The sequence below is a fragment of the Euleptes europaea genome, chromosome 19 (assembly GCF_029931775.1).
Source record: "Euleptes europaea isolate rEulEur1 chromosome 19, rEulEur1.hap1, whole genome shotgun sequence".
NCBI lineage: Eukaryota > Metazoa > Chordata > Lepidosauria > Squamata > Sphaerodactylidae > Euleptes > Euleptes europaea.
Genome location: NC_079330.1, coordinates 18,908,344 through 18,930,012, shown reverse-complemented (window position 1 = coordinate 18,930,012; position 21,669 = coordinate 18,908,344). Strand labels below are relative to the sequence as shown.

At 48.3% G+C, this 21,669-nt stretch overlaps 1 protein-coding gene across 1 annotated transcript; it reads left to right on the top strand.

The window, feature by feature from the left end:
• Positions 1–1,709: 1,709 nt before the first annotated feature.
• On the top strand, positions 1,710–17,364 carry GAS2L2 (growth arrest specific 2 like 2). The gene is made up of 6 exons (XM_056864984.1): positions 1,710–2,067; positions 3,758–3,996; positions 4,505–4,612; positions 9,484–9,580; positions 13,308–13,614; positions 15,552–17,364. The coding sequence occupies exons 1-6, from the start codon at positions 1,710–1,712 to the stop codon at positions 17,362–17,364; spliced, it is 2,922 nt and encodes a 973-aa protein (XP_056720962.1).
• Positions 17,365–21,669: the final 4,305 nt, after the last annotated feature.

Genomic DNA, 21,669 nt, shown 5'->3' with positions numbered 1-21,669 from the left:
AGTACAGGAGCGAAACACAACAATGTGCAAAAGTACAAATTTTTATGCTACAATAATTATCACAACTTACAAGGTGTCTATACATACATTACACCAACAATAAAAACAAACAAACAAGTGGCTATATACAAAATAATCAAATACAGAGTCCAAATGTATGGAATTACTTTTCTCAAAAACTTTTCTTTCTTGATAGAAAATAAGCCTCCAAAACGTGAGGAATCCAACCAGAGACTTGACAATGAGGAGACGATTGTTTCAAGTTCCAAAGGGCAACTCTTCATGTCCTTCAAGAATCTCTGCAGAGTCATTTGTACAAATAAATTCCCATAATGGGTAAAGCATTCACCAGCCAAGTTTGCTTCATTTCCCCAATGGGGTAATTAACAGCATCCCACCGAGGGTAAGACTAAAAGTGTAGCAATCACATTGTTGTATGTTTCGCTCCTGCACTAAGTTCCTTATCCTTTGATATCAGTACAGTGGTGCCTTTTTTCCTTCCACTACCTGGAGGTTGGCAAGCCTAATGGTAAAGGTTATGTCTTCTGACCTATTGTCAAAAGGGCCTCAGGCCAAGCGATGCGTCCCTCCTTCAGTGTTTCCAAATTGCAGAAAGCGTTCAGCTGCTTGATATTCGAGGGATACCCTTTTCAATCAAGCTAATCGGCAGTGTGGAAAGTCGCTGCCCACTGCTGCTGAGGGAAAGTGACATCCGATCTAGCAGGGTTAATGGGAGTGTTTTGTAGAGAGTGCCTGTCACCAAGGAGAAGCGGACAGAACCTGGACGAGGAAGCACAACAAACCTGCCGTGGGTCCCTGCCTGGAGATTCCCTCGTTTCCCCCCCCCCCCCCCTGTCTTTTGCAGCAGAAATTCCAGACATTCCCTAAGGTGGACTGCAATGGGAGGACGTCTTCAGTTCCTGATTGAAGGCTTACAAGATCTGTTTGTTGAAGCGATAGCGGATGAAAGAAGCATTTGGCGAAAACTCCTGTAGATGAAGATCTCTGAGCAACAGGTTGGGTCAAGTCGTTGATGGGGAAGAATGAAAGGTGAGGATAAGGGAGATCATAAGACGAAGATGTTCTTGGGGAAACGCTCTGGCCTCTCTAGTATTTTGCTAGAAGGTAGAGGAAGAAGAGTTGGTTTTTACATGCCGACTTTCTCTACCACTTAAGGAAGAGTCAAACCAGCTTACAATCACCTTCCCTTCTCCTCCCCACAGCAGACACCCTGTGAGGTAGGTGAGGCTGAGAGAGGTCAAAGAGAACTGTGACTAGGCCAAGGTCACACAGCTGGCTTCATGTGTGTAGGAGCAGGGAAACAAATCCAGTTCACCAGATTAGCCTTTGCCGCTCGTGTGGAGGAGTGGGGAATCAAACCCGGTTCTTCAGATCAGAGTCCACCGCTCCAAACCACTGCTCTTAACCACCACACCATGCTGATGATCATACCATCTGGGGGTTCAATTTCCCCCCAGGTTGCGTGACAGTGGATGGGGAAGGTGGGGCGCTATCGAAAAGAGCAAGTCTTCTTCACAAAAATAATCCTGATGTGAAGGCATCAGAAACAGCTGGGAGGTACTCAAGAGATGGGTCAGATTCCAAGGACCAAGCGGCAATCCTCTAAACAGTTAAGCCGGGTTGCAGTTATACCTGAGTCAGGAGTAAATTAATTCCCTCCCCTCCGCCGAGGACTCCCTTCCAGCAAGATGTCAGGAATCCAGGAAGCCACCATGAAGAGCATCCGCCCTTACAAGTCGAGCGAGCAGTACTTGTACGCCATGAAGGAGGACCTGGCCGAGTGGCTGAAAGAACTCTACGATTTGGAAGTCGACGTGGGCTCCTTCTTGGAGATCCTGGAGACGGGCACCGTGCTCGGCCACCACGCCAACAACATCACCCAGGTGGCTCTCGATTTCGGCCGGGAGTACCCGAGCTTGGCGCACAAACTCCAGCTGCCCACGTGCGGGGTAACCTGCAATGAGTCGGCGCAGCCGGGGACATTCCAAGCCCGGGATAATGTGTCCAACTTCATTCAGTGGTGTCGGAAGGAAATGGATATTAAAGGTATGGCGCTAGGGATCAAAACCCCATTTTGCTCTCGTGTCTAATCCATCCCTGTCACTTACCTTTCTTCCTTTCAAATTTCAGCAACCAAAAAAGGACTTTCTCCTCTTTGGATGTTTTGATTTCCTTGTTTTGAGATAATTGAGAGTGGATTCACGCAACCAGTCATCCCACTGTAGGGTTGCCAACCTCCAGGTAGGCACTGGAGGTCTCCCAGAATTACAACTCCAAACAGCCAAGATCAGCACCCCCGATCTTGAAATGGCTGCTTTGGAGGGTGGACTCTATGGTATTAGACCCAGCTGAGGTCCTTCCTCTCCCCAAACCCCACCTCCAGACTCCGCTCCCCAAATCTCCAGGAATTTTCCAACCAGGAGTCGGCAACCCTACATCCCAGCCACCAACTCACTGATTTTATCTGAATGTGTCACCTACCCAACAAAAAAACAAAAGACCCCCAAACCCCAAATAAAACTAGGCACAAACAAACTAAAACTGGAAGATAATGTAGACCTTCACAAAGGCCCTCGGGAAGATAATTTTTAATATTGCCAGAAGGCCCTCGCTGGTATTCTGTGGGAGTATATTCTAGATCCTGGGGGGCCGCTATGGAGAAGGTCTTCACCCAAATGTCTACCAGTCTTGCCTCCTTTGGAATTGGCACATGGTAAGGGTTGCCAGGTTCCTCTTTGCCACTGGCGGGAGGTTTTTGGGGTGGAGCCTGAGGAGGGCGGGGTTTGGGGAGGGGAGGGACTTCAATGCCATAGAGTCCAATTGCCAAAGCGGCCCTTTTCTCCAGGGGAACTGATTTCTGTCACCTGGAGATCAGATGTAATAGCGGGGGATCTCCAGCTAGTACCTGGAGGTGACCAAGAACAAAAAATATGTCTACTTACTCCACCAACATGCTGCCCTCTTAAGTTAGATTTACAAGTTAAATATGTCAAATTACAGCCGTACTTTGATACATTTGAAGAACCCCTTCAACGGACGGCATTTATGCTCACCAGGCTTAATGCCCTTCGGAGGTACTAAATGGTAGATTTAAAAATATTCCCTTCGAGAATAGACGGTGTGTATGTGGCTTGAGTCAATATGACACGCTACGGCATACAATCATAAATTGTCATCTGCACGACGGCCCCAGTAAGAAAATAATTCTAGCCTTGATTGATAAAATGAAATCTAGCCAAGAATCCTCAGTATGAGGGTTTTTATCGAACCATTCCTGAAGTCACTTTAAAGGTGGCGGAATTTCCGATGGAAGTTGTCAAAACTAGGACCAGAGTTTAAACTGTATTTAAACTGAAAACGAATGGACAGAGAATTTTGTGTACTGCTAATGTTACGTTTCTGGACATATGCCAACAACGGTTGATTGGGTTGATTGGCTAATACCTGGAGGTTGGCAACCCTACGCATGGAGAAGACCAACCCCAAACAATCTTATTTCTAATCCCTTTCTTGGCGTCTCCCTCTTAGACCTCTCTCTCCCACAGAAGAAAGACATTGAAACTGGAGGGGACACATGGGAGATCCCTCCATTTTTACATTGACCAATATTTTCTTTCTCCTGGGGTTGCAATCCTGAAATGAGTAGGATTTGATTTTTTCCCCTTGGCAAATGACTTTTCCCACCAAACCCGACCTTCCCTGTGAGTCCCTCCCAGACCGTCTTGGTTTGTTTCAGAAGTCCTGATGTTTGAGACAGAGGACCTCGTCCTGCGTAAGAACGAGAAAAACTTTGTCCTGTGCCTCTTGGAAGTGGCCCGGCGGGCCTCCCGTTTTGGCATGAGCGCCCCCGTCCTGATCCAAATGGAGGAGGAGATCGAGGAGGAGATTCGCGAGGACCTGAACTTGCCCCCTGAGGAAACGCCACTCCCCAGGCCCCAAAGGAAGCTCTGCAACTTCAAGAACCTAGACCAGATGGTAAAGAAGGCCTGGATGCTTGGTGACATATGTCTGGGCAGAACTGTGAATACCATGGCAAACCCAGAGATACTGGCCATCCCATATTTATTTATTTAAAATATTTACATCGTGCATTTTGGGGGAGGGGTGCATTTGCAAGGAAGAACAGAAGAACAGGATAATGTGCTTCTGTCTTCTCACCGAAATCCTTCAACCACTGGCAGGAGGTTTTTGGGATGGAGCCAGAGGAGGGCTGGGTTTGGGGAAGCGAGAGACTTAAATGCCATTTGCCAAAGCAGGCATTTTCTTCAGGGGAACTGATCTCTATCAGCTGGAGATCAGTTGTAATAGCAGGAGATCTCCAGCTAGTACCTGGAGGTTGGCAACCCTGTCACCTGACCTTGCTGAAGCCATATACTGTTGGCACCTCGAGAAACCCTCTCTTTCCCCCGTGCTTCCTGCAGCAGCCTGTTGCTGCTCTTTCCTCCATCTCGGGCCGATCTTAATTTTTCTACTCTCTGCAAAGGTGCAGCACCTGGTCAGCCGCTGTACGTGTCCGGTCCAGTTCTCCATGATCAAAGTGTCCGAGGGGAAGTATCGCGTGGGCGACTCCAACACTCTCATTTTTGTCAGGGTGAGTCTGGCTGAAAGGTACCTTTTTGTGCTGATGGAGCGCTTGGGTGGAAGATGGAAAATCAGGAGAGGACCACCACTGAACTTACAGGGGGATTTCTCAGTGAGCCTCTGACCTGGCAGGCGTTTGGTGGCTGCAGTGCCGGATTTACGTATAAGCTAAACAAGCTATAGCTTAGGGCCCCACTCTCTTGGAGGCCCCTAAAAAATTTAAAGGAAAAAAAAACTGGATGTACATTTCCAAAATATAAGATAAAAAACAAAATAAAACCTACATACAGCAACAGTGCTTTGTGTTGTGTAGGCTCCTATGATGTAAGTAATGGGCCCCGCCTGCTAGCCTGCTCCCTAAAATATCACTGGTTTGCTCATTTCTATATATAGGGTGCCTACATTCTGCATGGACTGGTTGCATGGCCACATGTAGCATGCAGCTGCAGACTGCAGTGTAGCACCGTTGAATGTAGGTCAAGCTGTTGTACCTGTTATCTGGACGTATAAAAGGCCCCATTACCTTCAATAGCTTAGGGCCTCATCAAACCTAAATCCGGCGCTGGGTGGCTGTCTAACTTTTAGCATCACAGTCAGGGGCCATGCAGGGTGGCTTGACCCAGGCCTATATTGCCTGCTCCAGCAGAAAGATCCAGCTAGAAATAAAGGATCTAGAAAGCATTAGAGCAGGCGTGTTGAACTCAGTTATTACGAGGGCTGGATAAGACATACATGTCACTTGGTCGGGCCATGCCTTGCCAGCCCAGATTGAGAGTGGGGGTGTGCGTGGCTGCCTCGGCTGGCTTGCGGGCCGGATAAGAGCTCTCAAGGGGTTGGATCCGGCCCGTGGGCCTTATGTTTGACACCCCTGCATTAGAGTGCTGGTACTGTGTTGGCTGGGGAGATGGTATCGAGGGTCCGCGTGGCAGGGCATTTGCTGTGGCCCACAGGCAGGCAAAGGCCCCACTGCGGTTCAGAGATGCTTGCTTCACCATCCCGAACTGGAAGGGGCAACTGTTCCAGAGGCTCCTGTGATGTTCCTCAGGCCTCTGGGTGGGTTCATCTACTACTTTCAGGTGGGAGTGGAAGCTGGAGGAAAACAATGTTTTCCACTTTTTTTGGGACCCTTCCAGCATTGGTAAAAGTGTTGTACTCCGCTGCCTTCTCCAGAATGGTGTAGAGAGCCATCACGGTGTAGTGGTTAGAATGCCAGACTCGGATCTGGGGGACTCCAGTTCAAATCGACTGCCCCACCCCCGAGTACTGGGTTGCCAGCCCTGCTCTGTCGAAAAATGCTGGGAAATTTGGGGGGGCGGGCAGTGCCTGGGGAGGGGGGCGTTTCTGGGGAGGTGACATCACATCCTCCATGACACTCTAAGGAATCTTCCTTAGCTCTATGGTAAAGATCAGATAGATTGTAGGGATTCCTAAACCATCACCCAGACATGATGTCACATTCTTCAGCCCTCCACCCAGGAGTTACGTCACTTCCAGGTGACTCTCTAGGAATCACCATCCTTGAGCGTCATCAGCCGCATGATTCTTTTTCTCTCAATTCCCCCCCCCCCCCATCCCTCAAATTATTTATGGCAGGGGATTGGGGCTGAGGGCAGGAGTTGGCAAGCCTAGATCTGTACAAAAAGACATTACACAGTCCTTCACTTCCAACAGTTCCTTTCCTTTTATTTCAAGCTCATCTGACCAAAGATCTTGAGTGCAACATACATAAGATAAAAACAAAATTTACAACAATTCCTGGTCATAGTGTTTGGAGGCACTTGCTGCATCAGACAAAATGTGCACATTCATTTTATTTTCACAGCAATGCTCCCCCTACATTAGCTACAAGAACTTCTAACTTCTCTACATGCATAGGGTTGCCAATTTCCAGGTGGTGTGCTAAACAAAGGTTAGCGTGCTGTGGGATGCTCAGCAAACTAGAAACAGCACTTCACACAGCTAGACACAATGATTATATAGTAGTGGTATTTAATAACATTTCTACCACTGATAGTGTGTAGGCAAAAACATGTGTTGTTAATTATTGCCTTAAAAGTATCGCCAAAAAGAGGACTATGCCTTGTTACAAACAAATAACAACATTATAGGTAAGTCCATGAAAGGGGTGCCAACCTCCACAGATATGCTTCTTGAGAGTAGTAATTCAGTAGTACAGTTGTTCTCAACAGAAGCCCGGTGATCTTTCTTGGCCAACGCAGAGATTGTTAATAACAGCCAGCGTTGGTCCCTGAAGAAGGTGTCAATCGCCGAAACAGAAAGATCACCGGGCTTCTGTTGAGAACAACTGTACTACTGAATTACTACTCTCAAGAAGCATATCTGTGGAAGAAAGGGAGGTTGGCACCCCCTTTCATGGACTTACCTACGTTGTTGTTATTTGTTTGTAACAAGGCATAGTCCTCTTTTCGGCGTTACTTTTAAGGCAATAATTAACAACACATGTTTTTGCCTACACACTATCAGTGGTGGAAATGTTATTAAATACCACTACTATATAATCATTGTGTCTAGCTTCGTGAAGTGCTGTTTCTAGTTTGCTGAATTTCCAGGTGGTGGCTGGAGATCAGATTACAACTGATCTCCAGGTGACAGAGATCAGTTCACCTGGAGAAAAGGGCTGCTTTGGAAGGTGGCATTATAGCCTATTGAAATTGCTCCTCAAACCTACCCTCCTCGGGTTCCACCCCCCAAATCTCCAGGTATTTCCCAAAATAGAGCTGGCAACCTGATACATGCAAGGTTTGTAGTGATAGTGAGCAAACTCCATGGAAGTCTTGCCACAAAACCAAACCAAAAAACAACAAAAATGTTACTGTCAAAACATTATCACCGTGCGTTTCAGCAAGCACATTTTCCGTAATTACATACAATACATACAATCCAGCCAGAATGAAACATGTTTAGAGCTGCTGTAAAGCACGCCCAACCAGAAATTGTTTGACGTGTTTTAACTGCTGTAATAGATGCTTTCACGGAGTTATGTTTTGAAGTGCCAATGTTGACCCATTTTGATGGCTGCCAGGGAAGTCAAATTGATCAAGAAGCAGGATATATTTTTGTTTTCCACCCCCCACCCCCAAATACATAAATAGGGAGGGCAGCTCACAAGCCAGGGATGAAACGGACAACCTTCTTTTTGGATGACAGAGGTAAACTGCTTCAGACCATGGAGGCCCCGTTTAGATATGACGTGTAGGATGGCCAGGTCCTGGTTGGGAAATTCCTGGAGATTTTGGTGGTGGTGGGGTTTTGGGAGGGAAAGGACTTCAATGGGGTATAATGCAGTAGAGTCCACCTTCCAAAGCGGCCATTTTCTCCAGGTGAACTGATCTCTATTGCCTGGAGATCAATTGTAATAGTGGGAGATCTCCAGCCACCACCTAGAGGTTGGCAGTCCTAATGTTGTCCAATAACTATTCTCCAAGAATTGATCCTAATCCTTTTAGAAAGCCATCTGTTATCTACATATGGAGAAGGAGGAGGCTGGAACTTCCGGAAGTGGTAGATTGTGTTTATGAATACTTCCAAGGAAGGTATTCTTAATATAGTTACATCAAGCATAAGCAGGGAGTTGTTCCAAATTGTCCTTCCTGGGATGCTTAGAAAGCTCACTATTCACAGTCACTCAAATGCACTTGGGTTTCTACAAGAGGGATATAGGAATTCCCATGTGCTATGAAGACATCACAATCAGGAGGGTATATTTAGATAGGAAATAAGGTGGTAGTAAAGAGGAACTGTTCAGTAAAATGGAATTGTTCAAGAGTGCTCATTTTATAAAAGAAATAGGATGAAAGTTTCATTAGATATTTTTCTCCCCCTTTGTACTTTTTTTCTTGGATGGATCATATTGTTTTTATTTCGTTGTTCCCTAACGTCATGTTGTATCGCACTGTTTGTTGTATGTCTTTATTGCACCGTTTCCAGATTACAGAGATCAGCTCCCCTAAAGAAAATGGGTGATTTGGACAGAGGCGTCTACGGCGTTTTATACCCCACTGAGCTCCCTCCTCACGTTCCACCCTTCAAATCTCCAGGAATTTCCCAACCCCGAGTTGGCAACCCTACCTGGGGTGGGGAAGGTTAGGGTTGCCAGGTCCCTCTTTGCCATCGGCAGGAGATTTTTGGGCGGAGCCTGAGGAGGGCGGGGTTTGGGGAGGGGAGGGATTTCAATGCCATAGAGTCCAATGGCCAGGGGCATTTTCTCCAGGTGAACTGATATCTATCGGCTGCAGATCAGTTGTAATAGCAGGAGATCTCCAGCCACCACCTGGAGGATATATTCAAAATGACACTTCTGTGTGTAACAGAACGTAGTACAGAATTGTACACAGAAACCAATATGCACAATGGGTATAACAAAATGCAAAAGAGTATTATATGACAAAGGGCAAAAATATTGCCAACTATGTACAAAGACTAAGATATAATATATATGAAAGTCCCCTGTCTGTCACTCTCTCCCCAATATTCTTGTTATGTAGGTGCTGTTTAGAGACTTTTTCAATAAGATATATTTTGGTGTGACCCCATAATCAGGGAGGAAGAGGAAAATTAGGGGGTCACACCAGAATACATCTAGTTGAAAAAGTCTCTAAACTGCACCTACATAACAAGAATATTGGAGAGAGAGTGCAGACAGGGGACTTTCATATATATTATATCTTAGTCTTTGTATATAGTTGGCAATATTTTTGCCCTTTGTCATATAATTCACTTTTGCATTTTGTTATACCCATTGTGCATTTTGTTATACTCATTGTGCATGTTGGTTTCTGTGTACAATTCTGTACTACCACCTGGAGTATGGCAACCCTAGGGAAGGTACTTTTTCACACTGGTGTGTTTTGCTTGCTCTAGATCCTGCGGAATCATGTGATGGTGCGTGTGGGTGGCGGCTGGGACACCCTGGAGCATTACCTGGACAAGCATGACCCCTGCCGTTGCACCTCACTGTGTATGTCTCCTTGTACCTCTTAATGTAAAGTAAGACTGCGTCTGCCTCTCTCGAGCCAAAGAACCATTCCCCTATTTAATCCCATGATCACTTCTAGAACCCACAGTGTGTGGAATGGAAATAATTTAATTTGATACTTAAAGAGTTAACCCAAACTGCTCATTTCCCCAAGAGGTGGCTCATAGTGTCTCTGCATGGGTTTGTGCTCTGGCGTGGCAATCTTCCAATCCGACTGACGGAAGATGGTAATTCTTCTGTGTCTCCCTCTCAGGGAGCGATGATTCATACAGAGATGCCACAGGCAGGCTCTGCTCTGGGCAAGTAATTCTACTGCTTATCTGAATCAGGGGGTAACTGATCCTATAATGTTCAAAGCAGAGAGACAGCAGAAATAGTGTAGAAATCACACTGCCTAACCTACCTCACAGGGCTGTTGTGAAGATAAAATAGAGGAAAGGAGAATGATGTAAACCGCTTTGGGTCCCCAATGAGAGAAAGGCAGGGGCAGAAGTGAAATAAATAAATACAATAAATCCTTCTTGGAGGCTGCCTGTAGCACAGGGGTGGGGAGCCTTTTTTCCGCCAAGGGCCATTTGGATATTTATAACATCATTTGCAGGCCATACAAAAGTACCAACTTAAAATTAGCCGACCAAGCCCCAAGCAGGCAGCTGCCCCAGATGACCCCCCGCTGCCACTTCTGCCCACAGCCCTCTTGTAGTACAGAGGGAATACGTTTCTCCATGGCCCGGGTGGGAAAGGGTTAACACAGTTTCTTGGGCGGTCCTAGCAGCTCCATAGCTAATGACTCTTCTGCAAGGGGGAAAAAAGGTTCCTTTTCTCGGCGAAACAAACTCACATCCGCCTTGAATAGAGGCTATTACTGTTTGCAGGAGTGGGTGGATCACCAGTCTTAGAGCCTTCTGAGCTAGAGATCTGCCAGGACCCACAAAGGCCTTAAACTGCCCCCCCCCCGGGCCTGACGCTCCCCACCCCTGCTGTAGCATCTATACGACACCCTCTTCTCTTGGCTTCTCTTTTTAAATTAGAAGGCACATTTAACTAGAGACACTCATGCAGAAGCACAGGGAGTTCATTCCTGAGAGGCCACACAGATCTTTTGCACACAGCCTCTGGGACGTGAGCCCATTTTAATTCAGAAAAAAAATGTGTTATGGCTATGAGAAATTTAACCTACCGTAGGACTGGAAGGTGATGGATTATTTGCCATCTTGCTGAAGCTGAGCAGGGCAGAATGTAGTCAGTGCCAATATAAGAGACCTCTGGGGACATTTTGTAGGCTGCCCTGAGTTCCATGATGTATAGGGTTGCCAGGTCCCTCTTCGCTATCGGCAGGAGGGCGGGGTTTGGGGAAGGGAGGGACTTCAATGCCATAGAGTCCAATTGCCAAAGCGGCCATTGTCTCCAGGCGAACTGATCTCTATCGGCTTAAGATCAGTTGTAATAGCAGGAGATCTTCTGCTACTACCTGGAGGTTGGCAACCCTAATGATGTAATAAACAAAGATGTAGCTGACCTCACAGGGTTGTGAAAATAAAACTGAGGAGGGGAATAACATGCCTATCATGTTGAGCTTCCTGTATGATGGGTAGGATAAAAAGGTGATAGGTATTTATATATTTGTTTTATTAACATTATTTATAGTCCACTTTTCTCACTGAGGACAGATTGCATAATAGAAGTCAAAGACGATTAACAGGACGGGCCTCCAATAAACAGTGCAATATGATTTGTATTGTAGAAATCTGAAAACTAGCAAAAAGAAGGGAGTGTAGAGAGAGCTGCTGTGAAACTTTATGTTGCTTCTTTGCGTATGGCTTTAAGGGACAGATCCTGCCCTTTTCCTCCACTAAGCCTACATCTGGCATTAACAGCTTACCTGGGGTGTTGAGCTCAATTATTATGAGGGCTGGATATGACATAAATGTCACTCAATCGGGCCAGGCCATGCCTCGCCAGCCCGGATCGAGAGTGGGAAGGTGGTGGCTGCCTCGGCCGGCTCGCGGGCCGAATAAGAGCATTCAAGGGGCCGGATCCGACCCCCGGGCCTTATGTTTGACCCCCTTGGCTTAGTCCAATAGATCAAGCACCCAGCAGTAGACTGCGTTTGCCCATTGTTTCCGGCACGCATTGCGAAAGAAATTATCTGGTCCTTCGAAAAGCGCCGGGGGACGGGGAGCTGGACTGAGAAAAGAGAGTAAGTTTAGAAGCGGGGAGGCTTGCTAGCTTTGCAACCGATCCCTTTCCCAGAGCCTCCGACAGATGTTTGATCGGTGGCAATTAGCAAAGGATAATATTGGCCTCCAAGTCGGAGCCCTGCTTCCTAGCAAAGTGATGATAAGGCAGGCTGCTTTCTGCAAAGGCGCGCCCGTGGCCACCGGAGGGCAGGCCTGTTCTGCAGATGGAGAGAAACAGGGTCTGTAGGGAGGACTCAGTTCTGTTCCGTATTTGGAGAACCCGAACAGGATGGGTTGAGAAAGCAGCCGAGCTGAGCAAACTCTGCCTCACAGGGGCAGCTCGGCTCAGAACCTGACCCCGGGAGTCATAACGGTGCAAAAATGCTTGCCTCTGTCCTGCTACCAATCTCCTCCTGTCCTGCTACCAACTGGGTCTGAGCTAGGGTTGCCCACCTCCAGGTACTAGCTGGAGATCTCCTGCTATTACAACTGATCTCCAGCCGATACCGATCAGTTCACCGGGAGAAAAATGACCGCTTGGGCCATTGGACTCTATGGCATTGAAGTCCCTCCCCAAACCCCGGCCTCCTCACGCTCCGCCACAAAAATCCCCCGCCAGTGACGAAGAGGGACCTGGCGACCCTGGTCTGAGCTAGGACTGTCATCTCCCGTTTGGGAAATACCTGGAGATTTTTTGGGTGGAGGGACTTCAATGCCATAGTCCAATTGCCAAAGTGGCTATTTTCTCCAGGTGAACGGAGCTCTGTCGGCTGGCAATCAGTTGTAATAGCAGGAGATCTCCAGCTAGTACCCAGAGGTTGGCAACCCTACTCCCAGCTGGGGTAGGGAAAGGGGCAGTGGCTTGGCCAGCTGGTGGGAGAGGCTGAAGAACTATGATAAAGGTGTGGTGCAGGAGGTGGGAATGATGCAGGTAAAAGTAACACCTCGGTAGAATCGCTACCTGCTATGGTTTATGACTCTGCACCTTGAACAGCTGCTGAGCGGCAGGAACATCTACAGGGAAAGTTTGTCTTGGCACCATTAGCAAAAGCTTCACCAGTTGGTTTTTCTGCCATTTGTGCAGATGTTGGAAGCACCGAGCCTGGGGGTGGGAGCATAGAATCATAGAATTATAGAGTTGGAAGGGACAACCAGGGTCATCTAGTCCAAGCCCCTGCACAATGTAGGAAATTCACAACTATCTCCCCCCCACACCCCCAGTGACCCCCCAGAAGACAGCCAAGATGCCCTCCCTCATATCATCTGCTTATACCTTAGGGTTGCCAACCTCCAAGTACTGGCTGGAGATCTTCCGCTATTACAACTGATCTCCAGCCAATAGAGATCAGTTCACCTGGAGAAAATGACCGCTTTGGCAATTGGACTCTATGGCATTGAAGTCCCTCCCCTCCCCAAACCCCACTCTCTTCAGGCTCCGACCCCAAAATCTCCAGGCATTTCCCAACCTGTAGCTGGCAACCCTACTACCCTTGCTGCGTGAACACTGACCTCCAAATTAATTTCTGCAGCTCACAAGCAGTGCTTGAAGTCAACCAGCCTTCCACGAACACAAGGCACACCGGTCCAGCATGAAATCACAGCCCGCCTCACGCCCAGGACAGCCAACCCCAACAAGCCTCAGCCCGCTTTAATCGTGAGCAGATCCCAAAGCCCGCTGCCCCCGGTAGAGTGGAGGACCTACACGGCCCACGGTCTCGGCACTGGCCGGAAGGGTCTGTCAGCTTCGCCCCCAGGCCACGGTGGAAGCATCAAGAAGACTCCAGGAGTCCAGATGTCCCGGGACCACTCGGAACCCAGGAGGGTTCCATCAGCCAGGTGATGGAGGATAATCTGTGACAGTCATAGAATCATAGAGTTGGAAGGGACCACCAGGGTCATCTGGTCCAACCCCCTGCACAATGCAGGACATTCCAAACTACCTCCCCCCCATACCCCTAGTGACCCATACTCCATGCCCAGAAGATGGCCAAGATGCCCTCCCTCTCATCATCTGCCTAAGGTCATAGAATCAGCATTGCTGACAGATGGCCATCTAGCCTCTGCTTAAAAACCTCCAGGGGAGGAGAGCTTACCACCTCCCGAGGAAGCCTGTTCCACTGAGGAACCGCTCTGTTAGAAAATCCTTCCTAATGTCTAGACAGAAACTGTTTTGATTTAATTGCAGCCCGTTGGTTCTGATCCGACCTTCTGGAGCAACAGAAAACAACTCCGCACCATCCTCTATATGACAGCCCTTCAAGTACTTGAAGATGGTTATCATATCACCTCTCAATCTTCTCCTGCTTTGATTCCTCATGCACAAACCCTTTTCACGCACTCTTAATTTCTGGGCAAACCGAGTGCACTATGGGGAAGTGGAGAAAAATGGGATGGTTTCATGCACGAATGAACAGGTTGCTTGAATGCCATTGGTATTCCTACAAGGAATTTGCAACACCTCCGGAGAAAGTTAGACCAAGCGTCTTTCCATATGGAGGTGTTCCTATGGATTGGGTACTGACCTGCGGCAGTTTTTCATGTGCTTGTTCATCATTTGTTGCCCTTCCACTTTTTCCTCGTTTTCCCGTGCTTTCTCAAACCACCTTTGATCTGATTTGAGAAAGCACGGAGAACTGAAGAAGAAAGGACAGAAGGAAAATAAACGGAAAAAAGGACATGAGGAAACAAAGAGGGGGGAAAATCATGCAGGTCAGCACCCAATCCATGGGGAAACCTCCATATGAAAAGACCCACTGAGAGATGGTAATTTCTTGAAGACCCACTTTAAGGCTGCGCTGAAAGCCAAATCCAGTCATATTCTAATGACGAATGTTGGACATGAAAATAAAATGGAACCTCCATGGTTAAGAGCATTATACCTGCAAATTTTGGTTGGCAAATTACAGGGAAGGCTGTGGGAAAGCCTGGGGATGTGCAGAGTGCCCCCTAAGCTGGCTGTTCTTACTCTAACTCAATACCTAGAATCTTAAAAATCCATAAGCTGCCTCCATTCAAGCAGTTCACTGGGTGGATGAAGTCACCTAAAAACCACCATTTTTGAGATGAAAGGCTTCCAGTGACATCCATTCAATCCTCTTAGGAAAACAGTGAGCTCCAATATTAACTGGGGTGCGAATATTGTAGGCGTGACTAGAATAGTACATGTGGGCAGGTGGAATATTATTGTGAAAGTCCAGGCGCAGAACGATAATGAGACATTTTAAAGGATTTAATGTAGAAGAAAATTTGCACAGCATGTCCAGGTGGGGGGGGGGGGGGAAACCTTCTAAAAACTGGCAAAGACAGGCCAAAATAGAAAAATGGACTTTACCGTGCTGAATTTTACCAGATATAAATCCAAGACCTACCACATATAAATCCAAGACCATCTGTCAGCAATTCTGATTCTATGACCTTAGGTAGATCATGAGAGGGAGGGCACCTTGGCCATATTCTGGGCATGAAGTATAGGTCACTGGGGGTGTGCTGGGGGGGGGAGGTAGTTCGGAATGTCCTGCATTTTGCAGGGGGTTAGACTAGATGACTCTGGTGGTCCCTTCCAACTCTATGATTCTATGATTCTATGACCTACAAGCATCATCCTTTTTTCTAGACTATTTTCAAGCTGGGAAAAACCCAAGAAACAGGCCACTGCCGGTTGTTTGTGGGCTAAACAGGGCAATAATTTGACTCTGTAGAAGGCAATTTAATAAGTTGTCTATTTATGTCATGTTTCCCACCTTCATATTTTTGATATTTTTTTTCTCTTGCAGGGTGAGAGAACGGTCTGCCACTCCTTCTTCAAGGCTGCTGGCCCCTGCAGAGAAGCCGGCATCCAACCAGCATGCTCAGAGTGGAAGAGAGACATGGCAAGATCAGTTCTCCTGCCGGCAGAACGGAAGCGCAACCTCACATCCTTCAAAAGCCCTTCCAGAACCACTGCGAGGAAGAGAGACCAAGAGAATCCAAACGGCGGCTCTGCAGAAGGAGAAAGTCGAACAGTTGCCGCCATCTGTTACAGCTATGCCGAGGGACCGATCGTCTCATTTGCCGGGAAGTGTCCATCAGGAAGCAAAGGGCGGGGCCCCGCAGCTCCGTCCTTCCAGCCCGTCCAAGCAATTGCAGCCCCCCACCCAACTGGCTTCCAAGACCCAAGCAGAAAGCTCGAAGGGGCTGGGAGAAGGAGTGATGGGGTCACAAGAGTGGAGGAAGCCCCCCCTAACCAAGCGACCACCCTCCCCAGCAAAACAAGCACACCGGGTTCCCAAAGAGGACAGCAGCATGAAGACCGCAGAGAAAGCCAGACCGACTTACTGTAGGTCCCCGATTCCTAGTAAGAGCTACCAAAGGGAGGTCTGCTTCGGAAACAGGGATAACGCCATGCCTAGAGACCTCTTGCAAAGGGAACCAGCCACAAGAGATGTGGTCAGTCTTGAATTGGGATGGGGCAAGATGGGCAATCTGAAGTTCTCTCCTGGTAGACAAAGAATAAAGGATACTCTAGCATCGTTGAGGGAGGAGGAAGCCCCCAAAGGTCCTTGTGAAGACAGCAAAGGGGGTCATGGATATCCTGAGGAGAAGGAACGAGTCTACACCCCGTTACCCATTGACTTGGCTGAAGAACAAGCTCTCTACCAGAGTCTAGAGGAGGAGATTTTGTCCAATATCAAGGCGCTGGAGGTAGGTTCTGATGGCAATCCCCATCACAAAGAGAACCAAATGAGAGATTTTAGGACATATTGTGGTCTGGGGAAGGAGACCCTGGCCGTTGGTTGCAATGGCCCGAGGTTGTCCACGCGCACCCTATCCTGTTTGCCAAGTGCCAAGAAGGCCTTGGGCTATGGTGAAGCCGTGCCTCGGAGTGGAGTCTATGTGCCAGGCTGCGATGCAAGATGGCCGCCAGCGGGACTTCATTATGACAGCGTCATCCAAGAGCTCTCCAGGACATTACGTAGGGAGCCTGTGGAGGCTGAGAGAAATTCGCCTCAGTTAAGGCCCTCGCTGGTTAACGGAGACCAGGCTGCTGAGATGGTTCTGGAGGACGTCACCGTTCATGAGAAGAAGTGTGGGGCTATTGAATCAGAAGCCAATGAACCATCTCACCACCCCTGTGAAAGACATGTGGAAGTCAACAAAAATGGTGATGCCTTTGAGCCTGAGGTGATATCTCACAAAGCCGCTAGTTCTCTAGCAAGCTCACCAGAGAACGCAAAACTGCCTCAGAATAGACCGAGAAGGTCTCTGAGGAAACCAGAGCGAGTGCCGTCTATTTACAAGCTCAAGTTACGTACCAAGATCCGACCACGCAGGGACAGCAGGCCCGGGAAGAGGCCTTCGAAGATCCCCAAACCAGTGGTGTACAGGCACTCCCAAAGAGCATCCAGTGCCAAAGCCCAGGCAAAGACCCCCAGCTCTGAACGCCCAACCCAGAACTGTCTCACTTACACGAGGCAAAACACCGCACCGGATGGAGGGTGTGTAGAAGAGGTCCCTCAGCACAGCCCAAACGGCAGGCATTCTGGGAAGAAAATAGTCACACCAAAGGGGAAAACAGGGCTTGCAGATGAGGACGAATCCTGGGTGTGACATCAGATGCTAGTTTTGACTCTTCAGAAGCTAAGGTGCCGCCATCCTTGATGGGACAACATCAAGGGCCAGAGTCTCCACTCCGTTTCAGAAGGATGCAGGAGGACACTCAGTTTCTTCACACAATGCATAGTAAAATTGTGGAACTCTCTGCCCCAGGATGTGGTGGTGGCTGCCAACTTGGAGTGGACGTGTTCATGGAGAAGAGGGGTATCCACGGCTAGTCAAAATAAATACTAGTCATAATACATACCTATTCTCTCCAGGATCAGAGGAGCAGGCCTATTCTGTTGGGTGCCGTGGAACACAGGCAGGATGGTGCTGCTGCAGTCGTCTTGTTTGTGGGCTTCCTAGAGGCACCTGGTTGGCCACTGTGTAAACAGGCTGCTGGACTTGATGGGCCTGGGTCTGATCCAGCAGGGCCTTTCTTATGTTCTTATGTTCTTATGGCATCTGCTGAGTAGCTGGAAATTTCTGACGAATATTATGGATGTGTTCTGTGAAGGACTTGAGTCCAGCTTAGTGATTCCTGATTCCAGGGATGCAATATCACACACTCAGATTTCATTCATTTTACCACAGGTCCAAGAAACCAACTGTTTAATGAGTTAACTTCAGTTTCACTCCATTGTAGGGTTGTCAACTGCCAGGTAGTAGCTGGAGATCTCCCGCTATTACAACTGATCTCCAGCCGGTAGAGATCAGTTCACCTGGAGAAAAATGGCTGCTTTGGCAATTGAACTCTATGGCATTGAAGTCCCTCCCCTCCCCAAACCCTGCCCTCCTCAGGCTCTGCCCCAAAAACCTCCCGCTGGTGGCGAAGAGGGACCTGGCAACCCTACTCCATAGGGAGAAACCGTCTCAATTTTAACTTATTATCTTGCAGACTGCTTCCACATGGGGATGATTCCTTGTTGTACGCTTGTTGCAGCTGTGAATGCAGGGCATCCTCTCTGGTGACAAAATGCCCACAGAGGGGCTCCACTGTATATTCCTTGGTACTTCCTCATTGCCCACCAGTTCCCCTACTGCATAGCCTCGAAGGTAGGGTTGCCAACCTCCAGGTACTAGCTGGAGATCTGCTATTACAATCACCTTCCCTTCCCATCCCCACAACAGACACCCTGTGAGGTAGGTGGCGCTGAGAGAGCTCTAAGAGAACTGTGACTATTTCAAGGTTACCCAGCAGGCTTCATGTGTAGGAGTGGGAAAACAAATCCAGTTCACCAGATTAGCCTCCGCCTCTCATGTGGAGGAGTGAGGAATCGAACCCGGTTCTCCTGATCAGAGTCCACCACTCTAAACCACCACTCTGGAGAGAGTGATGTTTTATAATTTTGCTAGAATCCCCGGCTAGCCTGATATAATCAGATCTCAGAAGCTAAGCAGGATTGGCCCTGGTTGGATGGGAGACCACCAAGGAATTCCAGACTCACTACCCAGAGGCAGGCAATGGCAAACCATCTCTGTTAGTCTCTTGCCTTGAAAACCCTATGGGGTCACCATAAGTTAGTTGCGACTTGACCGCACTTTCCACCACCACCAATGACAGACAATGGGTGGCTCACAACACCAGCGTGGCGTAGTGGTTAAGAGCGGTGGTTTGGAGCAGTGGACTCTGATCTGGAGAACCAGGTTTGATTCCCCACTCCTCCACAGGAGCGGCGGAGGCTGATCTGGTGAACTAGGTGTGTTTCCCCACTCCTACACATGAAGCCAGCTGGGTGACCTTGGGCAAGTTACAGCTCTGTTAGAGCTCTCTCATCTCCACCTACCTCACTGGGGATCTGTTGTGGGGAGGGGAAGGGAAGGTGATTGTAAACCAGTTTGACTCTTCCTTAAATGGTAGAGAAAGTCGGCATCTAAAAACCAAGTCTTCTTCTTCAGCCTCCCATTGAAAACCAGCTATCAGCCACCTTTCTAAATTGGGCTGATGCCCTCCTGGAAACTTAAGTTCTGAGGTGTGAAATTCTGAGACCACACCTGGTCAATTTGGACGCATGGGGAGTACATGGACTTAACTTGGGGTCTGAAATGGCTCTAAGCTGGGGCGGGGTAAGGCAAGGGTGAAAAATTACCTGGTCATGGCATGTTCCCTACTCTCATCCTTAGCTGGCCAAAACAAATTGAGATGGAAATCTGCATGATTTGCAAGAACAGTTGTGTTGCAGAAATGCACATGTGTGTGTGTGTGTGTGCAAAATATAAAAGGCCTTGACGTGGAGCAAGGTCAGCGGAAAGAAACATGCCAGGTCCTAGAAGCCCCTGGGCTGCATTTTCTCATTCAATGAGTTTCCTCATTTGTCAATAAAACACCTTCTCTGTATGAAATACACCTGTACGACAGGCATGAAAATCCATTTTGTACGTGATATGACTCTCCCCCTGAAAGCTGAGCGCACACACCTTTGTGAAGAACTGACGTTTATATATGGGGAAGTTCCAAAGAGTATTTTAAAAGGGGGACATGGTTCAGAGATGGTCAGAAGGATCCCGTGGTCTGAAGTGGGAGGGGCTGTGGCTCAGCGGTAGAGCCTCTGCTTGGCGTGCAGAAGGTCCCAGGTTCAATCCCCAGCATCTCCAGTTAAAGGGACTAGGCAAGTAGGTAATGTGAAAGACCTCTGCCTGAGACCCTGGAGAGCCATGGAGAGGGGCTGTGGCTTAGTGGTAGAGCTTCTGCTTGGCATGCAGAATGTCCCAGGTTCAATCCCCGGCATCTCCAGTTAAAGGGACCAGGCAAGCAGGTGATGTGAAAGACTTCTGCCTGAGACCCTGGAGAGCTGCTGCCGGTCTGAGTAGACCTTACTGACTTTGGTGGACCAAAGGTCTGATTGAGTAGAAGGCAGCTTCATGTGTTCACGTGTTCATGTGAGGCACAGAATCCAATCACGGTTGGTAGTCATGGGGGTCTCTGTGCTTTTCTGGGATGCTGACCTCGGGCTTTCCCCTGCCATCAACATGGATGACGGCACTTAACACACACACACAGTAGGTGATGTGAAAGACCTCCGTCTGAGACCCTGGAGAGCTGTTGCTAGTCAGAGTACTTTGACAGATACCGACTCTGGTAGACCAAAGTCTGATAAGGCAGCTTTGTGTGCATTCACAAGGTTGCCAACTCCAGGTTGGGAAAATCCTGGAGATTAAGGGGTGAAGCCTGGGGAGGGCAGGTTTGGGAAAATCCTGGAGATTAAGGGGTGAAGCCTGGGAGGGCAGGTTTGGGACAGAGAGGGACCTCAACCGGGTATAACGCCATAGAGTCCACCCTCCAAAACAGCCATTTTCTCCAGGGGAACTCACCTACGTCACTTGGAGATCCATTGTAATTCTGAAAGATCTCCAGGTCCCACCCGGAGGCTGGCAACCCTATAAGCATTCGCTGTACAAAGCCCTGTTGTGTGGGGACCATACGCTCTAAATTTCTTCAGTGAGGGAGGCAGAAGAAAGAAGGCGAGGGGCAGCAGGGGAGTTTGCCTGAACGTAGCGAGATGTGAAGTCCTTCGTTCCGGATTGACGATGACGGAGTGATTCAGCTGACAACATCAGGAAAAAAGGTAGGTCTTGAAGAGAGGTATGAAGCAAGAGAAAGTGGCAGCAGCATCCAGGAAATGCAGGAGAGACTTCCTGGGAGAGGAGGCAGCAAAGAGGAAGAGCATCATTCCTTGAATGTGGGCCTGGCAATCCTGAGCAAAATTGCACCTTTCCCAACCTATTGACTTCAATAGACCTAGAAGAATACAACTGTGCTTAGGATAGCACTGTAAACCTTGCCTTTTTCTTTTCTGCACAGGACAGCAAATTCTTCCGTCAGCATTTTTAAAAAGCCGGCTCCGGTTCCCCTGTCGTTTTCTATAATTTCTGCTGAAGTGTGTCTTCAGATTGAGAATTCGGAAAGCGGGTAATTCTTTTCCGTGAGTCATCGCCCAATTCTTCTTAAGCTTGCTTTCCCTCCTCCTCCTCCTCCTCCTCCTCCTCCAGAAAGTGTAGCAGCCTCTCTCAACAGGGAGTACTTGTAAGCAATAATTTCAGGATTGTTGTAAGTGGAAAGGCAAGGAAGAGGCTCTGGACTGTGACGCTGGAAGCAGGGAACTGACTGAGTCAGAAGCAGATGTGGGGACGCTGCCGGAAACTCAGAGAAGCAGGATTTGAAGGCAGGATTTGGATTTCACCCAAGTCGGGCCCCAAATGGGGGTACCGTTGCGTTGTGTGTCATCAGAATGCCAGATAAGGGTGCTTGTGAATGGGTAGCCAGAAGTGCCACATTAATTTGTTAAATCCTGGCCTCTTCCAATCTTCTCCACGGGA